The following is a 17471-nucleotide window of genomic DNA, read 5'->3' on the forward strand; positions in this document are numbered from 1 at the left end:
TTGGTTTCTTAGATTTCAGATGGCACTCCTGGGAATGCTATAAATTGTTTGTATTTGGAGGTCTGCAGGGTATTTTGCTAGGACTTCTTGATTTGATGGTGTATCAAATAAAGATACGTGAGCTTGATGAGCAGTGGAACAAAAATCTAGGTTCTACTCCTCTCTTTTTCCATTATTGTGTTTTGTGACTTCGTATAGAGAATGGGACAAGTGTCAACTTGTGAAAGAAACCTAGGGCCATGCCTTCTCTATCTTTGGCCCTTTCTCTTTATTTCTTTTAAAGTATTTTTACCTTTTTATTTTGAAACAATTATAAGTTCACAGGAAGTTTCATAGATATGTACCTGGAGGCCTATGCATCCTTCAACCAGTCACTCCCAATAGTAAAATCTTCAGTACACTACCACATCACACTTTCAAAACTAGAACATTGACATTGATACAATCCAGAGCTTTTTAAGATTCAACACTTTTCTTTTGGCTATTCTAGGCCCTTTACATTTCCATATGAATATTATAATTATCCTGTCAAATTCTATGAAGAAACCTTTTTAGAATTTTTATTAGGATTTAGTTTAATAGACAAATTAATTTGGAAATAACTGACATCTTACAATATTGAATCTTCTATCACTAAAACTGAGAATGAAAGTATACATCTCGATTTTTCCTTATGTCATTAATTTATCTTTGCAATTTTTTGTAGTTTTAAGTTTACAGGTCATTTACATCTTTGTTCAGATTTATCCCTAGGCCTTTAATATTTTTAGTAATATTTGAAATTGCACTGTTCTTAATTTCAAATTCCAGTTGTTGAAATTAACTACTAGTTCACCCTAGTAGTACCATTGGCTGGAACATTGGCTGTTATAATATATAAATTTCTAATATATAACTTCTACTATGTAAACATACAATTGATTTGAATGTTGATCTCCAATCTGCAATCTTGCTAACCACGATTGTAGAAGCTTTTTTTGACTGACTTTTCTACACAGACTCTCATGTAGTCTTTGACAAAAGATACTTTTACTTTTAGCTGGAGAACCTCTTCCAGCTAAATGTCTCTTTTTTTTTGCACTGGACACAATCTCCATTACAAAATTTAACAATGCCCACACTGGTGTACGTGTTGGTGTTAGATAGTATTCTGCATGGAAAAATTCAGAGCGACTTCCAGCACATGTATACCCACACCTCCCCCCACCCTACATACCGGTAAAATCCATGTTGGGATACTACATTTGTGATGAACATACACCCCTGATTTGAAACAAGACTAGGATACCCAGTAAAAACGTTTATTCACTGAAGTTCTGGCAGACCGAAGGCCCTGATTTCATCCTAGAAATAGGAAACTTAAGAGAACTACATGGACATTGGAGAAAAGAATATGGACTGAAATTTGCCGGGAAGAAACCTGGAAGTTAATGGTCTTCGAGGTGCATATGAAGGAACTGTAGGAGGGGAAAATGGGATAATTCACATCTCCACCAATAAATAAATGGACCACATTCGTTTAGAGGGATTTGAGGTGAGACATCCAAAATACTAGTACATGATGAGGGCTGGAAGACAAGAAAATAAATTACTTAATAGGAATGACTATGGGGAAGGGCTTGAAGGAATTATCATCTCACTTCCATGTGAACTATGAGCCTTAAACATGGAGAAATGAGGAGCAGTGGCAGATCTGTTTGTGATGCCTCTTCAGGGGATGTTGAAACAAGAACAGCATTTGGTTTCTCTACATCCTTTTCATCTTTCCCGCCTCAAGCCCAGGGAGTTGGCAGGGGTGGTACTTTGTGAGGTCAAAGCCACCTTAGGACTACCACTGGGTGGAACATTGCTTGGATGATCAAACAAAGCTCAAGGGTATAGCTTCATCTTGCTCACCATAGGGAGGGCAAGAGCTCTGGGTCACGCCACTGGAAAGCTTCAATATAGCTGTGGAAATCTGCACCTTAGAAGATCTTAGTATAGAAATTCTACAACCAAACACAATCATGGAACAACCAACGTCAAGCACCAAAGGGAATACAATGAAGGGCCCCTGTGAATACAACAACAAAAAAGTTGACAAGGTCAGATTGTTAGGTTTTGAAGAAAAGGTGAAGGTGAAAGACACACAGATAGGGGGAGGCTCAAACAGGAAGAAGACACTGGGTTGGGGGTGGACAGACAAAAGTTGTAGGTTATCGTGACAAGCCATGAGAATGGGGGGTTGAATTCTGAGCAAACCTTTTGTTTTAACTTTTATGTTTTTCCAAGTTGAATAGCTGCCAGCAAGGCAGCTTGTTGTGGGGGAGGAGGTGAAGGCTGCTTGTTTTTGGAGAGAGATAAATGACCTTAATAATTAATAGCCATTGCAGTTCTAACAGGGCAGAAGGCTAAAGGTTGCAGTTGAGGGAATTGTTTGTGCATTTTTTTCCAGGGAGCGTTGGATACATGGAGAGCAGGGCTGGCAGAGAGGGGAGGGCTTGGTAAGAGGTGTTTTATGGAATCTGACTTGTAACCTTAGTTAAGAGGCTATGAGGCGAAGGGGAGTGACAGCCCTGTATGTGATGGCGTGGGTGGATTTGATGGATTGAGGGGAAGGTGTTTCGCCCAGCAAGATTATAAACGGTTTTGGGGATGAATTGGCTGAGTAGGTGAGATGCAGGTTTATTTTGGACTGGATTTATGTGGCCAGGTTGACAGGAAGGGCTGTGAGCTGCTAGATTTGTGTGGACAAACAAATTTAACTGTTGAAAGTAAGAGGGAAGTGTGAATGATTTCAGAGGCAATGTGTGAGGCTGAGGAAGGGAGCTCAATTAATAAAGGTTGGGGCTGGGAACTTAAGAGTTTCCCACAGAAAAAGAAGACAAAAGGAGAAGAAGGAGATTCGACTAGGAGTGAAATTTTGGAAGTCATACCTCCTGGATTAGTGTGAGAAATTGGTGTGGACTATCCAGGGACATGGAGAAGGAAAACCAGGGAAGATCTGAAACAAAGTCTGAGACAAAAGGTTTGAAATTGGAGGCAGAAAGTATTATGGACTAGGGCCTTCCAGATTGGCAACTTCTGGAATTCTTGTTAAGTGCAGTGAGGTTGGTACTGTGAGGGAGGGAGAATAATTTGGGGGTAAGTTTCTAGATGTAGATCTGGTGCTCTTTTTAGTTTGGAATGCTGTTATTTAGTGTGGAAAGGATGTTAGCTTTGCCACTATAGGAGTAGTTAGCATAACCACATAGGTTTGAGAAAGAGGAGTCTGTGATTCAGACCCAGTACTGTGGTTGCAAGGACAGAGAGGAGTGTTTTGAGCATGGACTTTTGGGCTGGGGAGAAAAGGTCTTAGGCTGAGGGGCTTTTGGGAAATGGCTCATAAATGCATGAGGACAAATGAAAGAAGTAAAGCCTGGGCCATTTTAACCTTTAGGGAGAGTTTAGTTTTTTTTCTTTTTTAAAATTTTTCCTGAAGATTGGGGATGGTAAGGAATATGGAAGACACATTTAATGTTTAGAGCCTTTGCCAGCTGTTGTTTAACCTGTAAAACCAACAATGGCCTCTTGTCTGGATGCAAGAGGGGAGTTGAAACCAGTGGATAATATGGGTGAGGAGAATAGAAGCAATGGTGTGTGCCTTTTTGGTGGTGGTAGGCTGCCAAATGTGTTGAGAAGTTTTCCTTTGTTATGGCATCTGTGGCCTTTTGGTGTCTCTTACAATGTTAATGACAGCCTTCAGTGGTAGTGTAGCCACCTCCAGCAACTTGTGTGCAAGTTTGCTATTTCTTATGGGCGTTCCTTTTGTAGTTAGAAAACCCCCTTGCCAGATTAAGGTGCAAGAGTGTAGCATGTGCTATGCGTATTTGGAATGGGCATAAATGTTAACCCTCTTTCCCTTTGCTAGGGTGGGAGCCCTGGTTAGGGCTTCTAGCTTTGCCTGTTGAAAGGTAGTACGGGGTGGGAGAGCAATGGATTCTAGGAGTCTATTTTCGGCAATGATGGAATAGCCAGCTGCTGGACATGGCTCCCTTAAAGAGCTTTCATTAATTAAACTTGTATGTGTTCCCAGCAAAGGGGTTTTTCAAATGTGTTGGAAGGGGGAGGAGAGGGAGTTTAAGAGGTCCAGGCAGGAATGAGAGAGCTTAGAGTTGGAGATATTGACAGGGAGGAGGGTGGCCTGGTTGAGAGTTTTATATCTCTGGAAGGTGATTAGAGGGCTACGTATGAATAAGGCATGTACCTGCTATAAGTGGGATTGTGAGAGGGATAGAAGGGACAGATGGTTTATGAGGTCCTGTAGTTCATGGGAACATGCAATAGTAATGTGTTGGTAGAGAGTGAGTTTCTGTGCCTCTGAGGCCAGCAGTGTGGCCACCCCCAAGATTTTTAGTCAGAGTGACCAGCCTTGGATGACAGAGTCCAGTTGTCTTGACAGGTATGCAACAGCTTGTGGGGCATTGCTGTATCTTTGGGAGAGTAGTCCAAGAGCAAGGCCTTGGTCAGAATGTACATACAAAGTAAAGGGCTTGGTGAGGTTGGGCAGTCCCACTGCCAGGCCCATTAAAAGGGCATTTTTTAGATATTTTTAAAATTGGGAGCTGATGAGGCAAACTGAGTTCAAGTGTTTTATCATTGCCCCATGTAAGAGACCCGGTAAAGTAGCTTGGCCAGCAAATGAAAATTGGGAATTCACAGCTGGAAGTATCCCATGAGGCTCAAGAGGAAGAGTAAGTCCTTTTTTATGTGGGGAAAGGACATGTCCCTAATTAGCTCATTTTGTTGGGTTGGGATGGCCTAAGAATTAGGGGTTAGGACAAACCCAAGGTAAGTAACCTGGGTTTGGGATACCTGAGCTTTTGTTGGGTGAGACCCAATATCCTCAATTATGGAGGAAGTTTAAAATCTGAGTGGTATATTGGATGGACAGGTTAAGAGAGAGGCTACAGAGAAGGAGGTCACTGACATATTGGAGGAGGGTGCTAGGAGGAAAGGGAAATTCAACTAGATCCTTGATGAGGGCCTGTCTGAATAGGTGGGGGCTATCCTAGAACCCCTGTGAGAGTACAGTCCATGTTAATTGGGTGAACATGTGAGTATTGGAATTTGACTAAGTGAAAGCAAAAGAACTTTGGAAAGCCAGATTTAATGGAATACTGAAAAAGGCATATTTTAGATCCAATACAGAGAAGTGTGTGGTAGATGGGGCAATGTGAGAGAGTAGAGTATATGGGTTGGGGATCACCAAATATATTGGTACAACCACCTGGGTAACAACTCGGTGATCCTGGACCAAGAGGTAAGACCCATCTGTCTTTTGGACAGCCAGGATAGGGATGTTGTAGGAAAAGTTGACAGACTTGAGAATTTGAGCTTGTAAAAGTTTACAGATAATAGGTTTGAGGGCCCTGAAGCCAGCTGGGTTAAGGGGATACTGAGACTGATGAAGGAAAACAGAGAAGTTTTGGAGGGTTATTTTAACTGGGATGTGATGCGTAGCGATTATGAGTTTAGGAATGTTCCAAACTTCAGAATTAACAGAAAGTAACAGGGTAGATAATGAAGATGAGAGGGAGAAGAGAGGGAAGCATTTAGGTGGCAGAGTAAAATAAAAGGGGTAGAATTGTAGGAGGCAAATTGTATGGAGTCCTTGAATTTACTGAATATGTCCCACCCCAACATAGGGGTAGGGAACTGAGGGATAACTGAGGAAGGAGTGGGTGAAGGGGGGTGTCAAATACATTGTATGTTAAATGAACAGTCTGTTTGTGCCTAGATAATATTTTACTGACTCTCACAATAGGGATAGAGGAACTGAGCAGAGGTCCAGAATATTCCGGTAAAAGTGAATAACTAGCCCCTGTATCTAATAGAAAAGACATGGGCTTACCAGAGACTGACCATGTTACCTTGGGTTCCAAGGTGGTGATGGTGGTGGGAGCAGTCGACTCCAGGCCCTGTCAGTCTTCAGTTAGAGGTAGTGAAGCAGGATTAAGAGTTCCACTGAGCACAGGCTGACTTCCAGTGTTCCTTGATACCACACAGATGGGGCAAGGTTTCCAGGGTGTCCTGGGATTATGACAGGCTTTTGCCCAGTGTCCCTGTTGGCTATGCTTATAACAAGCTCCTGGCAGTGACTGTTGCAACAGTGAGGACTTCTGTATGCATTGGGAACTCTGTTGAATGGCAGCTGCCAGCATTTGGCATTTAGCCTTGTCCTTTTTTAGATTTTCTGGTTTTCAGTTCTTCCTCTATATTGTTAAAGACCTCAAATGCCACTTAAATTAAGTGTCTTTGGGAGGTTTGAGGAACATCCTCCAGTTTTTAAAGTTTCTTTCGGATGTCAGAGGCTGACTGGGAGATAAAGTGTAAATGTAGATTTTGCCCTTATTAGTATTAGGGCTTTAAGTGATATATTTGCTTATGGCCTTTGAAAGGCAGGAGAGGAAAAGAGCACAGGCAGCTTTATTTATGCCAGCTAGAAGGCAGGATATAATATGGCCTTGTTTCTGTCTGTCTATGAAAGTTGTCTGATAACTCCAATTAAGGTAAATTCTGGGGACAGCTAGGGTCTCTCTTGGGTTATGAGCAGCATCTTGTTGGTGGAGGGTGTTTGTATGGGCCTAGACAGCCATCTAGATGCATTCCCTATCCTTCAATGAGAGGGTGGAAGAGAGAATTACATAAATATCTTGCCAGTAAGGTTGTAAGATTGAGTGGCATACAAAAATTCCTTGTGGAAAGAGATGTGTCCTTGGAAAAGGAATCAAGTCTCTTTTTAATATGGGAGAGGATGGCTAGAGAGATGGTAGCATGATCTCAGATTATGCAGTTGGCCCTCACAATCTCCTGCAAAGGAAGGACTTTGGAAGGCTTTGGGTGTGTGCCTGGTTTTCAGTAATAGGGGTTGCATGTGAGACCTGGTGTGTGGTAGAGAACGAAAAGGGGATGGAGGGCAACAGTAAGGGATAAAGAAGCCGGAGCCAATGGAAAAGGAGGAAATGGTGTTAGGATGGGGACAGAGGGAGGGGTTTTGTTTGCCAGGTGAAAATTAGAGGAAAGGCTTGTCCTAAGGATGAGGTGCCTTTGCGAGTTATTTGTTGAGAAGGATTTGGAAAGGTGAACAGGATTGGCAGAGAGAGAGAGAAAACCATGAACAGATTAAGCAAAGCACTTTGGATACTTTACCATTGCATTAAAGAAAGTTTTTTAGATTATGTTCAATTTGGAAGTTAAAAGTTTTGTTTTTTTTTTTGTAGGAGGGGAGTACATACACCAGAGGGGAATGAGTATCCCCAGAGGGTAATAAATACCCCAAAGGGAAGTGAGTACCTAGCGAGGAGTTAGTATCCTAGAAAATAGTGAGTATCCCAGAGGGGAATGAATACCCTGGAGAAAAGTGAGTACCTCATTCCTCCCAGGAGAATGGACATAGGAAAGCTGGGGTGGACCAAAGAGCTGTGGCAGCTCTTCATGTTCCCCTGAGGGCCAGAGTGGCTGGAATGGTGAGTGTTCTGAAGGCATCCCCTGAGAAGACAGGCTGCAGTCACCTGGTGACCAGGGAGACCTTTAACCTGGTGCTAAGATTTTCTGGAGCACCAGTAGAAATAGAGAAAAATCTGGAAAGGTGGAAAAGGCAGATTCACCTACTAATTGGAACCTGGTGTTGGATGTAAGGTCTAGCAATGGGGGTGATCCTTACTGGAGCCACCTGGAAAGGAGAAGGAAGCAAACAGAGGATGGAGAGTTTGACGAGGACCTAGAGGTCAGCCCAGGGCTGGAAAAGATGAGAGAATAAGGGGAACAGGGCTGGGAACAGGTAGTTCATTCCGGATATGGAAGCCAGCTCAGGTCTAGTTTTTGCTGCTTGATGCTTTCAAGATTGCAAGACTTAACTGATAAAATCCAATCCCCATCCCAAGTTTTGGCACCAAAATGTTAGATTTTGAAAGGAAGGCAACAGTTAAAGAGACACACAGAGAGGGGATGGCTAAAATAGCAACACAGGTTTATTGCTGACAGCTGCAGAAGTGGGGGACCAGCTTAAGGCCAAAGCCCACCGCCACTTACAGGTTGGGTTACTTATAGGTATGGTTGGGAGGGGCATGGACAGTATGGCTTGCTGTCTGGCAGGATATTGATAAGATGTTTTTATGATCAGGTTGTTTGGTCCTTTTTCCAGTGGCATGTAATTGTGATGTTTTTTTGGACCTTTGCACAGCAAGATATAGTAGTGATGTTTCTTAGTTGGGCCTTTGTCCACCTTGTAGTCAGGTGGTTAGGCAGGATGTTCAATATTTCACTTTGAACAAGTCCTCAAAATAGCAGGGAGCTTACAAAATAGTGCAGTTTGGACTGACACAGATGACCCTACTCATGCTCCTCTTCTTCCCCATAGATCCCTACCCTATGATTCCACCTTGATCTTCTCTGGCACAAACCCCTTCTTCAACCTGCGTTTCTTCTTAAAAAGCTCCCCTTGCTATCCAGTGTCTACCCTATTCACCCAGGATAATGCCTTTCTGGCCTCTCCCTGTTTCCTTACCAGAAGAACGAGGTTATGGACAGAGTTTCAGCCCCTAAACAGAGTTTGAAAGAAACACAAAAACCAAAATATCCAAAATTAGTGTTTTACTACAGGAAGAATAAGAAAAGATATTCAGAAAACAAAACAAAACAAAACAAAATTAAACAAAACTTAAAATAAATAAAAGGCAGCAAGGGAAAAAAAGGAAAGAAAAGAAATTGAAATCAACTGAAGAATAACCAGCCCCCAGAGAACTCCACTGATCCAATCAAAGAGAACGAAGACCTAGACATATCCATAGGAGGGTGGGGAGGATTAGTCACACCTGGAGAAACCAAATCAGTAAAATCATCACCACTGATGGTAATGATTACAATAAAATCAAGTTTGATGAGCTGATAACTGTGTATATTTCTGCCTGTTTTCTGATGGTGGGGAGGAAGGGAAGGGAAAAGATAGGCATTTGAGAAGAGAGGAATTTGAGATATCCTGTAGGGTTGGTGGACAGACCCACAGGTTAACCAGACATTGTAAATAAGGACCGGGGGAAGGACTCATTCCTGGAGACAAATTTTCTTCTTAAAATTTTATCTCACAGGAGAGGAGGAAGAGGATTTGGAGTTTCTTGGAGCATGTGCATATTAGAAAAGCACATAAAAAGATCTGTATTGTATGTAGGTGACAGTGACACTGTTTTCAAAATGAAGACATCAAAATCACCACCTCCAAGACACATACCTCATAGTTGTGCATTTTATAACTCACCCAATGCTGTGAGCCACTGAAGGCCCTCAAAAGGACCAAAAGCCTCACCCTACAGAAAGTAAGACAGCATACCACACACACTAAAGTAATGGTGTTTGGAGGATGTGGACCCAATTCTGGGGCACTTGTTAGGAAACTCCAGGTACAGCAGTCACCTACCAAGTATGGGACACTGGGAGTGGCCTGGGACTACAGCAGGCAACAAACAGAAGCATTGTCTATAGAGAATTTTAATACAAGAATACAAGTGAAAGTTGGTATTTTTATTACCACTTCCATACACCAGCATTTCTATAGAATGTCAGTGATAAAGGATACTTCCCCTGAAAAAAATCATTTTTATTAGAGGGAATACAATAAAGTGGTTTTGGCATCAAGTGTAGAGGGCTGAGTTATATTCTTTGAGTTAATTGCTCAAGATCCTCTCCTGTTTATTTACTCATTCACTCTGCTTTGTTTTCATGACCAAGTTTTATTTCTCTTGTCTACATTGGCAATCATTGTAATGCATTTGATGTGCATCCTTTACTCTGTATGAGTGTCAATACGTGTTTTTTATTGTTTATGGGCATTTGTTTTCTTTTTTTTTCTTTTTCATTTTTTTATTGCATTTTAGGTTTTGGGGTACATGTGATGAACATGCAAGATACTTGCATAGGTACACATGTGGCAGTGTGATTTGCTGCCTTCCTCCCCTTCACCTATATCTGGCATTTCTCCCCAGGCTATCTCTCCCCAACTCCCCACCTTCTGCTGTCCCTCCCCTATTCCCCCCAACAGACCCCAGTGTGTAGTGTTCCGCTCCCTGTGTTCATGTGTTCTCATTGTTCAACACCCGCCTATGAGGGAGAACATGCGGTATTTCATTTTCTGTTTTTGTGTCAGTTTGCTGAGAATGATGGTCTCCAGGTTCATCCATGTCCCTACAAAGGACACGAACTCATCATTTTTGATAGCTGTATAATATTCCATGGTGTATATGTGCCACATTTTCCCTGTCTGGTCTATCATCGATGGGCATTTGGGTTGGTTCCAGGTCTCTGCTATTGTAAACAGTGCAGCAATGAACATTCGTGTGCATATGTCCTTATAGTAGAACGATTTATAATCCTCTGGATATATACCCAGTAACGGGATTGCTGGATCAAATGGAATTTCTATTTCTAGATCCTTGAGGAATTGCCACACTGTCTTCCACAATGATTGAACTGATTTACACTCCCGCCAGCAGTTTAAAAATGTTCCTATTTCTCCACATCCTCTCCAGCATCTGTTGTCTCCAGATTTTTAATGATCGCCATTCTAACTGGCATGAGATGGTATCTCAATGTGGTTTTGATTTGCATCTCTCTTATGACCAGTGACGATGAGCATTTTTTCATGTTTGTTGGCCTCATGTATGTCTTCTTTTGTAAAGTGTCTGTTCATATCCTTTGCCCACTTTTGAATGGGCTTTTTTGTTTTATTCTTGTAAATCTGTTTTAGTTCTTTGTAAATTCTGGATATCAGCCCTTTGTCAGATGGGTAAACTGCAAAATTTTTTTTCCCATTCTGTTGGTTGCCGATTCACTCTAATGACTGTTTCTTTTGCCGTGCAGAAGCTGTGGAGTTTGATTAGGTTCCATTTGTCTATTTTGGCTTTTGTTGTCAGTGCTTTTGGTGTTTTAGTCATGAAGTCCTTGCCTACTCCTATGTTCTGAATGGTTTTGCCTAGATTTTCTTCTAGGGTTTTTATGGTGTTAGGTCTTATGTTTAAGTCTTTACTTCATCTGGAGTTAATTTTAGTGTAAGGTGTCAGGAAGGGGTCCAGTTTCTGCTTTCTGCACATAGCTAGCCAGTTTTCCCAACACCATTTATTAAACAGAGAATCCTTTCCCCATTGCTTGTTTTTGTCAGGTTTTTCAAAGATCAGATGGTTGTAGATGTGATGTGTTGCCTCTGAGGCCTCTGTTCTGTTCCATTGGTCTGTATCTCTGTTTTGGTACCAGTACCATGCTGTTTTGATTACTGTAGCCTTGTAGTATAGTTTGAAGTCGGGTAGTGTGATGCCTCCTGCTGTGTTCTTTTTGCTTATAATTGACTTGGCTATGTGGGCTATCTTTTGGTTCCATATAAAGTTTAAGGTGGTTTTTTCCAGTTCTGTGAAGAAGGTCAAATCTCCTGAAACTGATAATCAACTTCAGCAAAGTCTCAGAATACATAATCGATGTGCAGAAATCACAAACATTCCTATACACCAATAACAGAGTTAAGTAGAGCCAAATCAAGAATGAACTACCATTCGCAATTGCTACAAAGAGAATAAAATTCCTAGGAATACAACTAACAAGGAATGTAAAGGACCTCTGCAAGGAGAACTACAAACCACTGGTCAACAAAATAAGAGAGGACAGAAACAGATGGAGAAACATTCCATGATCAAGGTTAGGAAGAATCAGTATCATGAAAATGGCCATACTGCCGAAAGTAATATATAGATTCAACGCTATCCCCATCAAGCTACCAATTTGTTTTCAATTTATGTATCCATTGTCAATATTTAATGTTTCACTCTGCCCTGTTTATTAGATTCATCTACATATATGTCTAATCTGTTCCTCTCTTGTCAAATATATTTTTATATTTTGTAAATTTTAGAAAGATATTTGGATTTTTAATGTTTATACCCACCTTCTGTTCTATATATTGTTTACACCTTAATATTACATTTTCTTTTGAGTGACCATAAATAGTATCATGTGTTTAATTTTGATTTCCACATGTTCAATGTTAGTATATAGAAGTGTGATTGATTTTTTTATTTTAAAGAAATTTTATTTTGTATATTTGAGGTTTACCACATGTTATTATGGGATACATATATAATGTAAAATGGTTACAATGTGAAAATGATTAGCATATCTCTCTTCTTACTTTTTTAAGTGTATGACAATAGCAGCCAAAATCTTATTTAACATAAATTCATGATATAATTTCATTGGCTTTAGTCCCCCTGTACATTAGATCTCTATACTTGTTCATCCTACATGTCTGTTATTTTGTATCTTTTGACTTACATCTCCCCATTTCTTCTCCCACCCACAACGTTTCCTTCTCTACCTCTGTCTATTGGCCCTCTTATTTATATTGTCCACATGAGCTCATAGAATCTGTGTCTTTCTGTCTGGATTATTTAACTTAGTGTAATGTCTTTTAGGTCCATCCATGTTCTGGCAAATGCCAAGATCTTTGTTTGTTTGTTTGTTTAAGTAGACGGAGGATGTTGAAGGGCAGATAGATGGTAGCCAGAAGAAGGGAGAATGAATCTTTCTTCTGGGCCTTTTCTAACATTGTCTTCAGGACCTAGGCATATTCTAATATCCACAATTTCTCTGCCAAAGTCTGCTGTCACTACAGGTATCCATCTTGGAAAAAGCCTAATATAATATGGACATGGCCCTTGATGTCTACGGGAAAATCTCACAGATCCTCACACTGAATCAGGGAACATGAGAAGCCCTACTAAATGGCCATGTCCATATTATGTTAGGCTCTTTTCCTTCAGTTCACCAATCATTGGTCAATATTTCTCTGTTCTGGATAGAACTTCCATAATTCCCAAGTATACTCTTGCATTTATGTTCATTTATGTGCATGTGGATGTCCAGTTGTCCAAGCACCATTTGATGAAAGTTGAATTATCTTGACATTCTTTCCTATGTTCATTTGACCACAGCTTTATCAGTTTATTCCTGTTCTCTAAATTTTATTCTATCAATTAATACATTTAAAAGTATCTAAGCACCATGCTGTCTTGAATGCTATCACTTTGTGGTAAGTTTTGAAATAGAAAAGGGAGAGTCATTCTTTTCATTTATTGATTTGCTGTTCTAGGTCCTTTAAATTTACATGAGTTACATAAGATAAGCTCGTCAATTTCTGCAAAAAATGCAGGTGGGATCTTGATTGGGGGTACATTAAATCTGTACCTAAATTTGGGAAATATTGAACACAGACTTTATCTCTAAGATCTATCAATGCCAGGATGCTCCATAGTTCAGTCCTTGGACATACTCTTTTATGCTTCTGTACTTTTATTGCTTTAAATGACGTCTATATGCCTATGACAAACAAAACTATATCTTCACCCTATATCTCTCCCTGAGGCTCAAACTGACTAGTTTATGCATTCATTTGGGTACTTAATAAACATTCCAAAATTAATATGGTCAATGATAATTTTAGAAGAAACAATAACATTGTGCTTATCACATGCCAGGTACTCTTTTTAAGACCATATCTAACCTGATGAGGCAATTATCATTTTTCCCCTTCAAAAGAACCTAGGTAAACACTAGATACGTAAATGACTAAGTTCCCTTAGAAAGTGTCAGAATCCAAGATTTGAAGCCACTCATGCTGATTCCAGAATCTGCACACTTCACAATACCTCATATTATTCCTTCTAATTAGATCATATGCTTTCTCTGTCTGCATACTTATCTTCTCCTTTTTCTAGGAAGATAAATTTCTTGGGAAGAATTCTTCCCTGAGCCATATCTATAATAACATAAACCATATATAAAAAAGAACATAATAATGAATTCCTGCAGTTTCTCACTCCCCCAACACTTTACTAAGTTCTCAGACTATAGAGTTGAGTTGCCTTATGGAAGTTGGTATGAAGAAGTTAGTGTTTATGGTCTATCAGTAGAAACTGCTATTTATCAATTCCTAACCATATCCTGCATGTTTTCTCTATTGCTATGGTTAGGCTTTGTGTCCCCATACAAATCTCATCTTGAATTATAATTTCCATAATCCCCATAATTGCCATGTGTCAAGAAAGAGACCCTGTGGTGGTAATTAAATAATGGGGGCAGTTTCCCCCATGCTGCTCTCATGATATGAGTGAGTTCTCAGGAGATCTGATGATTTTATAAGTGCTTGGTAGTTCCTCCTGCATTCATTTTCCTTTCTGACGCTTTGTGAAGACAGTGCCTTGCTTCCTCTTCTCTTCGCATCACGATTGTAAGTTTCCTGAGGCCTCCACAGCCATAATGAACTGTGAGTCAGTTAAACCTTTTTTTTTTTAAAATTACCTAGTCTCAGGCAGTCTTTTTAGCAGTGTATAAATCGACTGATACATTTGTAGAATCTATAAATATCTTAAAATGAACAGAAGAAAATAACAGACAATGGTTTTTGGATAGTGGTTCAACACATAATGAATCCCAGATGATTCTTATTTGAAGTGCTAGAACTCAGGTCTTTATGTGATATCTGTAACTACTTACTCTCTGATCTCTTTTTTTTATCTTTAAAACCGTTTGCTCTTGTGACATTTCAATATCTTTATTGTTTTTTCTAAGAAATATAGAATCATATAACTGTTAGCTTTGTGAGTGTCTTTCAATTTGCTACATGTGCTAAGGTCCTTTCTATGTGGAGACTGTTTCTCATTTTCTTCTCTTTGCCTGAAATTATTTTCTCCCTTCTACACACAGTGCCAAATCTCACTTAAATTATTATAGGTTACATTAATTAACAACTTTAGGTCTTTAGCCTATGGGTACCTCTTCACTTGAGTTCTTCTTTGGCTACTTTATGTAAAGTTTTAATCCAACCCCTCCTATCCTCAGAGCTAACGTTTTATATGCCTTCCTGGCATTATTGTTTTCTTTTTGATAATTATCATTCTCAAACATATTTTACTTTCTTCTTCTTGTTTGCAGTTTGCTTTCTCCAGTGTATTGTAAATTCCATGATACAAATTATCTGCCTGTTTGGTTCACTACTGTATTCTCATGACTTCAAAAAGTGTCCAGCATGTAATAAGTACTTAATAAATATTTGTTGCACCGACTCTTCATTATACATCATTTATTCAAGAAACATTTATTAAGCACTTACTATGTCCCAGGCACTATGCTATGTGCTGAGGATTTGATGCAGCACAAGACTGACATTATCACTGCACTTAAGCCTGTGAAAAGCAGGTACATAAATGGACATTTATAATATAAAATGTAGGGAAGTAAGACAGGAGTAAGCAAACTATTGAGGCATATTAGAGGAGCATCTTGTCTAGCCTGTGGCAGCAGAGGATACTTCTGAAACTTGCAGAAATGAGACATGAAGTTATTGGGGGAGCTTATATAGATTTTTGTAGTATATTGTCTGAACAAGGTGTCAGCAAATTTTTATCTATCTGATTTTCTCTAACAAGAGCTAGTTAACAAATATTTTAGGCTTGTGGGTCACATAAGGTCCCTATTATGATTAACCAATTTTACCTATTGTCACAAAAGCAGTCATAGATGATGCATAAACAAACGGTATGACTCTTTGCCAATACAACTTTAATTGCAAAGAGAGGTAGCAGCACAAACTATCTTTTTATAACTCCTAATATAGCCCCATGGATTTCAAACCATTTTTCTTTAAGTAATAGAACTCTTTATTCAAAAAACATTTATGTGGAATAGTAGTATCTAATGAGACAAATGGCCTTGGTTAAAACTGTGGTGGCAGTCTTGAAGACACTTACCTCCCTTTCCAAATGATTAGAGGAATAAGTAGGTAAGCTTCCTTCTTCCGGTGTGAGAATTATCCACTTTTCCTTTCTCTCTCTTCTTACATGGCTTTCCCTTCATCCCTTATAATAATAGCTGAGGCCAATGAGGTTGTTCTAACTAAGATAATCAAGCCAGGAAAGTTGATACTCAAAAACAGAATCAGCCCAATTTATTTGGGAAATTTTCAAAGATACTGCTATGTATTGAATTGTGCACAATTGCCTCCATCCCACCCACCAAATTCATATGTTGAAGCACTAATTTTCACTATGATTGTATTGCTCCATTCTCATACTTCTATAAAGAAATATCTGAGACTAGGTAATTTATAAAGAAAAGAGGTTTAATTGACTCAGAGTTCCACAGGCTATACACGAAGAATGGCTGGGAAGGCCTCAGGAAACTTCTGCCCATGGCAGAAGGCAAAGGGGAAGCAGGCACATATTCACATGGTGGCAGGAGAGAGATAGTGAAAGGGGAGATGCTACACACTTTAAACAACAAAATCTCATGAGAGCTCACTCACTATCATGAGAACACCAAGAGGGATGTCTGCTCCCATGATCCAATCACCTCCCACCCAGCCTCTCCTCTAATATTGAGGACTAAAATTGGATATGAATGAGACTTAGGTGAGAACACAGATTTAAACCATATTAGTGACTGTACTTGTAGACAGGGCTTATAAAGAGGTAATTTAAGTTTAAATTAGGTCATAAGAGTGTGGCCCTGATCTAGTAAAATTATTATCCTTACAAGAAGAAACAGAACATTCCCCTCTCCTTACTCTCATCTCCCTTATCACATGGACCACAGGAAGGCTACATGAGGGAACAAGGAGAAGGCAGCCATCTACAAGCCGGAAGCCATGAAGAGAAACTTGAACAGATACCAACTCTCAAGGAACGCTGCTCTTAGACCTCCAGGCTCCAGAACTGTGACAAAATGAATTTCTATTATTTACACCATCCAGTTTATAGTATTTTGTTATGACAGCTGGAGCAGACTAAGGCAGACACTCCTAAAAAAAAGCTGAGCTATAGTTCTATGTCCTAATTTAGTATCAAAGTTGATCTTTGACCTTTTATAAATCTTTTTACCAAGATGCTTCCTGGAGCTCACAAATTATCTTTGACGTGGCATTTACTGTTTTAAATTTCTTGCTGAGTCACTCAATTAGTACTTACGTTGTCTGACTACTTAATGCTGCACTAGCGTTTGAGGGGATCTTGTTACCAAGTGTGTATAAACCAGGAGATGTTACCTAAAAGATCAGGATTAGTCGCTATGACATAGGTGGATATATTCTTAGTCAAGGAAGTAACATTTAAACTGCTACTTGTCAGTGTCTTTATTTTCTAGGCCTGTGCTATTCTTTAGGGAAGAAGGCATGATAAACAGACAAGGCACATGTGTGACTACTGACTCTGAAAAGGTAGCCAAGCTGAACACTAAGTAAATGAATGTAGCAGAAGAGCTTATTAAAAGCCCAGAAGTCACACAGAGGATGCTGTCAAATCTTTCAAAGACAGATTAGTAAGTATACATAGCATCTTGCTTATCATCATATTAGAGTTGCTGCGAATGAGCCACTTAATAATAATTGCAGAGAGAAGTGAATAAGCAGCCTGGGCACTATA

The 17471-nt window shown here is 39.7% G+C and overlaps 1 protein-coding gene across 1 annotated transcript; it reads left to right on the forward strand.

Annotated features, from left to right (window-relative positions):
* Positions 1–2006: 2006 nt before the first annotated feature.
* On the forward strand, positions 2007–16749 carry SPANXN4 (SPANX family member N4). The gene is given in 4 exon segments (XM_078363061.1): positions 2007–2084; positions 8531–8629; positions 8717–8872; positions 16648–16749. Coding segments are annotated over 4 exon segments (435 nt in total).
* Positions 16750–17471: the final 722 nt, after the last annotated feature.

Source organism: Callithrix jacchus, chromosome X (genome assembly GCF_049354715.1).
Source record: "Callithrix jacchus isolate 240 chromosome X, calJac240_pri, whole genome shotgun sequence".
NCBI classification, from domain to species: Eukaryota; Metazoa; Chordata; class Mammalia; order Primates; family Cebidae; genus Callithrix; species Callithrix jacchus.